The sequence below is a fragment of the Lepeophtheirus salmonis genome, chromosome 3 (assembly GCF_016086655.4).
Source record: "Lepeophtheirus salmonis chromosome 3, UVic_Lsal_1.4, whole genome shotgun sequence".
NCBI classification, from domain to species: domain Eukaryota; kingdom Metazoa; phylum Arthropoda; class Copepoda; order Siphonostomatoida; family Caligidae; genus Lepeophtheirus; species Lepeophtheirus salmonis.
Window position 1 is genome coordinate 18251 of NC_052133.2, and position 10565 is coordinate 28815.

The 10565-nt window shown below is 30.4% G+C and overlaps 1 protein-coding gene across 1 annotated transcript; it reads right to left on the reverse strand.

Annotated features, from left to right (window-relative positions):
• Window positions 1-1759: 1759 nt before the first annotated feature.
• LOC121114534 (uncharacterized) lies at window positions 1760-10077 on the reverse strand. Its single transcript, XM_040708527.2, has 8 exons — window positions 9969-10077; window positions 7197-7495; window positions 6847-7121; window positions 6648-6772; window positions 6419-6592; window positions 5124-5332; window positions 2794-3010; window positions 1760-2736 (listed from the first exon to the last, which is right to left on the reverse strand). The coding sequence occupies exons 1-8, from the start codon at window positions 10015-10017 to the stop codon at window positions 2393-2395; spliced, it is 1692 nt and encodes a 563-aa protein (XP_040564461.1). The 5' UTR covers window positions 10018-10077; the 3' UTR covers window positions 1760-2392.
• Between the last annotated feature and the right edge of the window lie 488 nt (window positions 10078-10565).

Here is a 10565-nt window from a genome sequence, read left to right on the forward strand (position 1 = left end):
GTTGCAGTACACCTATTTGACTAGTGTCAGCAGTTGCAGCGTTAACATCCGTCGTTGGTCCATTGACCATAGCTTTCACCAAGTCATATTTCACAGGATTGCATCCACAGAACTCCAGAGGTCCCTTGAGCAGGGAGAGGAGTCCTGCTTTCTTCTTGCCACGAAGTTGATCATTGTCAGAAGTTAGTTCCATTCAGAAAGACTCCCAACTAGTTTTGAAATTTTGTACTTTTGATTTCGAGAAATAAAAAAATTCTTATGTTATAAAAAACTCCTTCGTTTAATTTGTATGCCTTAAACAGAACTTTACCTCTGAGTATTTTTCAAATTGCTTTTTGTCTCCTATTAAAAAAAATTATTTTCCAATAATGAAAAACAAAAGCATTCTGTCAGAATTGTCAATAATGCTCAAATTCCCACCATAAAAAAATGATAGATACAGCTCCCCCTCCCTTTAAAAAATTTGGCCACCCGATGATTTCAGCATTATATCATTAGGCCCACTTACTTTAAAAACATTCTGGAGACAGTGTTAGGAGTAAGGCCAGAGTCGATTTTTGGATTTTCTGTATTTTTGTAGGTTCCTTTGGAAATTTAATTTCGAATCTACTTTTTCTAGAAAATATAAATTATTATTGTCCTTTAAAATGTTATACTTGACATTCCAATAATTTGATTATCCCCTTGACTAACACTGAATTGGTTCTATCCTACAGACTGTTGATAAATGTCCTTATTTTGCATTTTACTATATACATTTTCTATTAGACATTATGACAAGTAAAAAAAATTATGAAAAATTGAAATCACTGGCAAAATCCTTTTCATAAAAAAAGTTTTACTTGCTTTTTTTAATGCATTTAAAATGTTTGCTTCGTTTAATGTAACTTTCGTAATAAAATAGTAAATAAAAATTTATAGACAACCTACAACGAAATCAAAGTTTCCTTGTGGGGCTAGGATACGTACTGTACTGTTTAGAGATTAGAGTTAAGAGTCTAAGAACAGTTACTCCTTTTATTTAAAAAATTTTATTTGAAAGTTTTATAGCAATAAAATAACATAGTTTCTCATTAGCTATATGAAGCTGCCTAGCATTTGTTAATCTTAGTTGTGACTCTTCTATAGCCTCATTTTTCATCGTGATCGCCGATACATAAGTTGAAATGAAAGTAACATGAATATCATATTTTAAATTTACTTCAATGACTTTTTTGCTAACATTTACTTAAATGAAAAATAAGACGCAAAAATACCCATGTTGATATTAGAAAATTAATAAAGAATTGTTACATCTTCAGAGAAAATAAAATATCTTTGTAAAATTATGTGTTCATCATATTCTTCCTCATCTTCAATCTACTTAAGTTACTTTTTAATTTAGTAGGGATATTTTTTATTGAAAATGCTTAAATTTGTATGTAATTATCACAATTTCAGGTAATATTTATAAAAAAATTGATATTGGATGCGAAAAACAAGAAAGTAAAAAATGATGCAATACACAAAATTGAATATTAAAAAGCAATAACATTATTTTAAAAAGTAATATTAAAATTTTATATTCGTTCAAAGACAAAAGTTCAATACCAAGAGATATACCTTGACCCTCGAATTTGTGGCAGGCTATTATAATTTGTAATTTATCAATTATTTTGTATGTTATCCCTCGACCAATGTACTATCCATCTTAATTGATTATACACTTCCTGTATACATTTTTTTAATAGTTGGTTTTTCATTAATTTCTGAGTTGTTTTTTTTTACATGTATCTTATATTTATTAAAAATCGTAAATAGCATAAAATACAAGTACAAATATATTTGTAAAATTAAAAAAAAATTGATTATTATTAAAACTAAATTTATATAAATAATAACTCCTTGTCAAATTAAGCAACATAGTACGAACTTACACGTGTAAAATATAATGGTAAAAAAAACGTTTTCATTTTTTTACTGATAATTTTAATATCACATGTAACATTGAAGACAAATAACGTTTTATATTTAGACAATTTTAGGGAGGTTAAACAACCTCAAGTTGATACACGCAATAGAATCTATATGGAATTTAAAAAAATGTTAAATCCCGTTAAGCATTGAAAATTTGCGGATATATTTGGAGATGAAAAAAGTTATCTCAAATTTACAAAATAATCCATATTTTTTTTAATCTAAGAGATTCATTGGTATATAAGTACCATGACCTTTACATCTAAGGGCTCTAAAGGAGAGGAGGGGTTGGGATGTTAAATTTGAGGAAAACTTTTTACTTAATTGAGTTTTTTTAGTTCGAGTAATACTCGAATCCAACACCTATTTATATTATGTAATTAAATTATAATAATAAAACTATAAAATACGTTATATTTGTGTGTTAATTTCATCATTAATTTGCATTAATTTCCTCATTAAGGGACTCCCAAAAGCTATATTCTTTATATACGATATAATAGTGCAATATTTTTGGTTTGATCCACTCTAAGTAACGATCAATACGAGTGAACTTTAAAATTCCGTCTCCTTCGGTCTGTTTTGAATGTATTCCAATCAAAGCACATGATCCATCAACTTTTGCAACTAGCGGCGATCCCCAGTTTCCATTGGACGAAGTATCTATAGCTTTAGCACACAACGAATTGGAATTGGGACATTGGTTGTCATTTACAATCCTTGTGATAAGAAATCCTAATTTAGTCTGCGTTGAAATAGTCGGAATATCAACTCCTGTATCTGTAAATGTCAACTCTTTTTGATAATGAGATAGTGGATGTAAAATAATCTACTTACATGTTGCAGGCATGTCAGTAAAGTCGTGAGTACTAACTTGCGGTAAACAAACAGGGATTGAATTTATATTTGGCTCCATGTTAAATACTGTGGTTAAAATGACAATGTCATTTTCATGAGTTGCTGAGTCGTAGTCGGGGTGATATGCTTTATCGCTGATAGAATACAATATATATCGAGGTGAGAAGGCTTCACTGTCCACACTTCCGGTTTTAATCTAGAAAAATATATTCTAAAATACGAGTACATTTTTTATGACTTGTTAAAAAAATTTAACCCGTTGTAAGGGTACTTTTTTTGTCTTTACCAGTGGTCTCAATAGGAACTACTTTTGGGGGGGGCAGGGGGGGGATTAGGAGTGGGCTTGAGTCCCCTTAAAAGTTTTTGAAGCCACCTCAAAACTTTTATCACATCTAATCTATTTTTAATGTCTAATTTATTTTCATTTTTTGGTGTTAACACACATAGAATCCGAAATGGTATCAGAGATCAGTCTCAAACTCACCAAGTAGACGTATACAACAACCAAGCATGTTCCGATCCTACTTTTTTAGTCTTTGAAGTCATCATTAAAAGGTAGTTTTGGTCCGAAATAAAGCTTCATCAACCCTCCCCCCCCTCCTAATAAACATATATAATAAGCCTATTTATACAAGTAATTATATAACGATGTTGATAGTTTTATGTCTCTAATATGGTTTTTTCTTGTTAAAAAGCATGAAAAACTTTACTTACGCTAATTATATTAAGGCCTCTAATGTTTCTCCTAACATGGTATTGAGTTTGTAATGGGGATATTTCAAGATATTAAAAATGTCTTAAAAGATTTCAAAGAATATATTTCAACAAATCTCTTCTTTTGAAAGGTTAAACTTGAAATTTTAAAACTGAACATTAAAACATAAGCTACGAACAACTATTTAAAGGAATTAAATATCAATAAATCCCAATTCTTATTAAGAAAGGATATACAACAAAGAGTAATAATAAACAAAAAAAGAATTGAAAACATTTGTGAACGAGTGAGGCAGGTTAACAGAGGAGTTTGAGTGCACTCATTTCCTCCTCAATCCATTCCGGTATTACTGAATTGTTTAACTAGACTATGCAGTATTTATTTGTATAAACATTAAAAAGAAAACCTGTAGTAAGTGTCTCGATCTGCATGTCTTTTTCGGCTTGTGTAGACATGAAGAAAAGCAAGTCCCGCTCTTTCAGTGTTGCTTCGTAGCCTTCCTTAACCCTTTCCTTGAATTTGCCTCGTTGCTCCGATAACTCCCGGCAATCCGAGAAGAGGTAAGAGGACGTTTCACATCGTCTTTACAGAAATTACACTTTGTGTCTTCTTCCAGGAATTTGTGTTTGGAAAAATGAATAAAGGTTCTGAAGTTTGAATTAAAATACTATATCTAAAGTTTTAGTAAAATAAGACTTGTCACAAATCGGTGTCGAAACAGGTTCTCATATTGATATCAATTGTAAAGGGGATATTTGAAATACGTTTTGTTGATATTAAGAACGGAGTCGTTAGAAGTACTGACACAATGAAATAGCCTTTTTCAACAAATCTCCGGGGTTTGAAAGGTTAAACTTCCATATTTTTTTTCCAATCTGCAGGAACATTTCCATTAGCAAAGAGACCAGGAAGGTGTGGTTGCCAACAGCTTTGCTTATCTTTGAATATATCTTGGACTATGCAATAAGAACCAATAGCAATTGAACTTTGATTTTGTTTATATCTATCATAGTAAAATTTTCGTCGTGATTTAGTTTTTAGACGTCTTTCGGCTTCTTCCTTTGATTGAAGTTGCTAAGGTTTCCAATGGACAAGTACTTGAGATATTAAAGGCTGGCCGAATAGACGTTGAGCAGGGAATATAACTCTTTGGGAGTTATAGTTTTTGCTTAATAATTTCAAAATTAAATTTTTTGGAAAAAAAATTCAAAAATCTAAGATTATTCACAAAGAAAACCTTTTGGAAAAAATTTAAAAATTAATTTCAACTTTTAATATTTTTGGAAAGGAAATTCAAAATTCTATATTTATTCACAAAAATTACATTTTTGGAGTTGTTTTTGATAAATACATAACTATACACAAAAAAATAAACTGTTTGGAAAAAAAATCAAATATTGAATTTAATACTCGCTCCAGGATTTGCCCGAATGATGAAAAAAGTCGAGTAAAAACCAAAAAAAAAACTGTAATTTGATGAGGTGGGTATAGATGCTTCAGTCCACCTCCTGCGGACGCCCCTGCTCATCGAGCATCATACCCCAGTTCATTAATGAAGGCAAATATATTCAATCTAATAATGATTTCTACTTACTACTAGTATTTCCTCTTCATATTCTTTTATACAGCTTGCTGCACTGATGACATGATGTTTTGTCAGTATGGCCCCTTCACACTTCACAACATCCTCCTTCCATTTCAAAATGAATACATGCCAGGGATAATCTTCCAATTGAGCAGTTCCTTTTTCTCCCTCTGTAGTTTGACTACAAGACTTAGAAGGATGGTTGGAGGTTCCACATTCTGATGTTTACAAAATTTATAAGATTTATCAACTAATTTATCAAAAAAAAATCCATAAATTCAAATGTACAACAGCATTTGAATAATAGTCAATCTTAAAGTTACAGGTTCCAACAAAACAAGTACGCCGAATTACAGTTTTTTAATATATTTAGAGAGGTTTAGTGAAAGTGATGGTATTTCAGCTAATTTTCCCCCCTTCTTCCGTATAATTTGGCATTCATTCTACAATAAATATATTAATCGATGGAAAGATTCGGGAAAATGCCCAAATGATGACAAAAAGAAGGACTGCTCTGATTTTTAAAAAGAAAAAGAGCTTTTGCTTGTAATTTAGGGGTAATATTTACTATTCCGGGCCATTCAATTTAAACTATGATGATTTCTTGTACCAATTCTCCTAACCACGTTGTCATATAGCTACGTAGCTCCAATTATATTAGTGTAATATAGTTCCTCCAAAATTTTATATGAAGTGAAGTAGAGAATTGATACTTTGCGAGGAGGGAGAATATATGTTTGCAAAAGTAAATTATTGAGCCTACCTTAAAGCTTTAAAATGACACTTTCTGATTAAAAGTGGAGCAAAAACTACCAAAGTGAATTTTTAATTACCGTTTTATATTAATTGTACTTATTTTTGTAAAACAATCATCTGGCCATTTAAGCAGTAATAAAAAAATTAATTCCAAAATTCGTTGTAGCCACAAATGCCAACAGGTCCGATGCTGACTCTTAGGGCACCACGACAATCATTTGGCTAACAAATTTACACCTGCAAATGCCAATAAGTTGAAGTAAATGGCTAAAAAAACGCAAAGGTGGTAAAAATATTGCAATGTTGTTGTTTTTTTTAATTTACTAACATTTCTTGGAAAAATAGTTCATCAATTTTAAAAGATAAAAGCTCTCCCAAAAATATTTTTAGATATTTGTTAAAAATATAAAAATAATGTGGATTCTAGGACACATAATATTGGTTAAATAAATATTTAAATAAAAATTATCATACTTAAAATGATTGTGTTATAGTAATCGACTTGCTTGTTATGGCAGACCCTGTAATTGCACATATAATGGACTCACGTATACAACTTGGTTCGCAGTAGTCATATTCGGTATATTCTTTCGTCTCTTCACTAACTTCTGTTGCACACCAGGGTGTATCACTGGCAACATCAGTGCATGTATAGTACATTTTCCCGCGATATTTGAAAGGGAATTTGCAGGGTTTTTGTAGGCCTAATGTTAAGCACATGGCTAAAAACAAACCCATTTAAAATTGAGTTTTGACTTTAAATTTAATTAAACTTACAGCAATTGTAAGCTTTCCTTATTTTTAAAACATCCCAGTAGCTTAAGCTTCTAGCTTTTCCCATTTCTATTCCAAATGGAACTTTTTGAATTGGTTCCATTGTTTTGGATGAACTTTTACTAAAACTGGAAGAAAAAATGTATAATTAATTTTGATTGGAATAATATTCTTAGGAATAATTAATATTATAACAACTTACGCTTTTTCTTTATAATGCATTATTGAGCCATAATCGTAGGGTAAACCATCCGTTGTCACTAATTCCTCTCGTGTACATTCTGATTTATTTGTGAGAGGGCTGTTTGTGCAATCTCTTATATCACTACTTTTCTCGACATATCTATAAAATTCTCGATATGTATCTTCTTTGATATTATCCCAATTAATTGTCAGATAGTTCTCTCTATCAGGACGTGTATGTTCGTGTGTAAACCCAAGAGCATGGAGCAATTCGTGCTGTATGTTTTTTCCATTCTATTTAATAAAAAGTATAAAAATCATATTTACAAGTATTATAATTATATATTTGAGTAACTTTTTCAAACTTACGTTGCATTTTATGGTGTGCAAAGACATAAGAGTGAATTTATGCGAAAAATAACCGACATATGAACTACATTGTTCATTTTCTGACGCAATGATGTACAAGAACGAAGTCTCCGTGTTTCTTTTAACAAACTTCACGCATGTTTGTTTCTCAATGTAGTCCATGCCTTTTTTTATTTCAAACGCAAGACTTGAGGCATTTGGATGAACACCATATGGTACGATACCATTTGGCCAACGACGGCCAATATCAGATAGAATACTTCGATCACTTTTTATTCCATCATTCGACACCACCTGTCCTTTAAAGAAATAATAAATGTGAAAAATTTGACAATTTATTCTCAACTTAACAAAATAAAAATATCAATTTCATAAATAAACTGATATGGCTTAAAAAGGAACAAAACAGGAGAAAAACTTATGTTATAATTTGGTTTTTAATTGTTTCGATGTGTTTTTCATGACACGTGAGCTGTTTATAAAATATTTGGACACAGTTTCAAAGATTGATCATGCTCCATAGTTTTTTTTTTTTTTTGTAGAATGGTGTTGCAAAATAATGTTACATATATTTCCCTTCCTAAACAAGAAAAAAAATCACAATACACCTCATTTTAAATCTTATCAAAAATTATTAATTTCTTAATGTGGTTAATCTCATCGAGGGGAATGGTGACTCCTTTTGTTAAAATCCGTGTAACTATTTATTTCAAAAGAGCAACAATGAGATTTTTGCCATACAAGTTGTAGTGGATGAATTACTATCCACAAACATTTTGAATTGTTCCAACTTTGGACAAGGGTGGCAATTTTGTTTGCCACAAACTTACTGCGCCAGATCAATTTTTTTCATGAATTGACGTGAACACTTGATGTTAAGTTTTTTTTTCTTGAGAACCAGCTGAATTTAATACAATTCAAAAATGTGGCTTTGCTTAATTCTTTTAACTAAATTGATCGTTTCCTTTGTAACATGGAGTTACCAATAATTAAAAGCCAATGATAGTTGATCCTCCTACGGACTCATCTCCTGTCCTTGTATAGACTTTCAGTCCATGTTATGCTACATAGGAGACTATATTGACGTCACTCAGTTTTATTAGCTGGTTTTACCTTGCTTTTACTTTCATCCTTTTGAAATATATGTAATACGAACAATGTACTTTGTATTGTAGGAGAAGTGAATCCATTAAAAAGTGTTAACAAATTTAATCAAATATTTATTTATAACTAATATCGTTTTATTTTAACAGTTACTAAAGGAGTCAAATGTAGACGAGTCCTAAAGATCAACGACCCTTTATTCTTGTTAAAACTTTTAATATTACTTGTTGGGTTACTCTTTTCGAGAAATATCCGTGAATTTCTAAATCGAAAAGGACAAAAGGTCCCGTATTACAAACACGATTTCTGTGAAAGAAATATGGAGTGAAGTAAAGATGCTTTAGGACAAATAGATAGGCAGAGAGCCATATTGGAAAGAGATTTTGAGATGAACAAAGATTCGGATAAATTATTGAGCAAATATGAAGAAATATTAACGAGGCTCAACACCTAGAAAAAAAAAGTTAAGATGTTAACTGTAGAAGAGCTAACACGAAGCACAGAATGAAAAATTACTTGCAGTAAGGGAAGTAGAAGATTTGGAAGAGAGATTTATGATGGCAAAAGTAAAGAATAATTATTAGGAATCTCAGAGAAGTCGTGATCATAACTAGGAAGAGCTGAAAATTAAGTTTGAAATAGAAAAGTTGGCAAACTAAATTTTTTTTAAAGACAATGTGAGTGAGCCTTGCTATGATTTAAAAGCCCTAGAGAATATTCAAGTTTGGAAATATGATTTGTACTAACAAATCAAGAAACAACTATTGATGTGAATAATATAGAACTAATTGAAGAAAGATTGAGAACTGAAGATGTACCACTGCATGAAGAATGTACTGACGATAATATTAGAGCCAAGAATAGTTATGGGTTTAGACTAAAAAAAAATAGTCAATGAGTTGTTATTCATATCATTCCAGTTTAGAAGAGGCATTTGTGAAAAATAAAGAACTTCAAAATCATATGCTAAAGGAGTTAGTAGAAATGAAAAAGGAATCAAAGTTATAGGTGCTCCAAATAGCTGGATATAGACAATAGATAATTCTAAAATCTTATCTTTTCTTCAAGAGCCATCGATGCCTTGTAGTCCTCTTGCAACAAAATAGAATTTTTGATTTATAAAAATTGGAAATGTGTGCTGCAGTTTCCTATCGTATCTACGACCTCCTTATGACAAGTTGAAGACCACTGGCGAGTGCCTCCAAAAAAGTCTGAATATTATATCAGTAAGGTTCAGCCTACTCTTAATTTTTTCACTTGAAATTACAGCTAAACATGGCTTCCTATTGTCCATTTTTAAATTATCTGATATTGCCCCCTCCCAGTTGTTGTATGGACGAGGATCCATAGCAAAAGGATGTCGTATAACAAAGACAGAGGAATAAAGTAGGTTTATATATATTTTCTAAACTTATGCAGCAAAAAACCAGAACACGATAATATATTTTTAATTGCATATTTTTTTAACTTATTTTTTTGGTATTGGTTATTTTCTTGGATTGTTTCTTCGAATCATATTCTTTGCAAATTAGGAGTTTACTTAGAAAAAAAATATTTTTTTCACTTACATTCAAAGAACAAATATTTTTTAAGTCAGGACAATTTACATAGCAAGAACAGCAACTTGATTTAAACATATTTGAAATTTGTGATATAAAATAGACTCACCTTGTGTTGAATACAAATGATTCCAAAGAATAATCAAAAGTAGAAACATCTTGTGAAGTTTATCCTCAGTTCCCAAATGATTTATTCAAAAATATATAAATGATTATACCTACATACAACACTACAAGTGTTAAAAAAAAGTACTACATAAGTTATTTAAAAAAAAAAAAAAAAAAACTAAGGCTTCTGCAAAATACTGGACATTGACTGACAGGTTAGTATAATTTTATTAAACCAAGTGGTCTAATATCTAAAAAAAAAAGAAGTTTTGAATATTCTTTTTGAGGAACTCTATTATTTTCACTTGACATTTTGTTTTAATATTCGTCAGCCACTTGTACATTTTACCGGTTAAAGTAACCAATAGTGAAAAGTGTATATTCACACAACACAAAAAGTTATATTTTTATTTCAATGATAGTAATAAGAGCCTTCTATCCATTTTGTGAATCAGAAAAATGAAAATTATTTTACAAATCAATATATTTAATGTGAATGGCTGTGTGTGTGTGTTTAGTTTAAAGATTTACTCGATTTAGATTGAAAAAATTGAATAAATTTTATGGTTTGAGAACATGAAAACTGTTTATTTCAGTG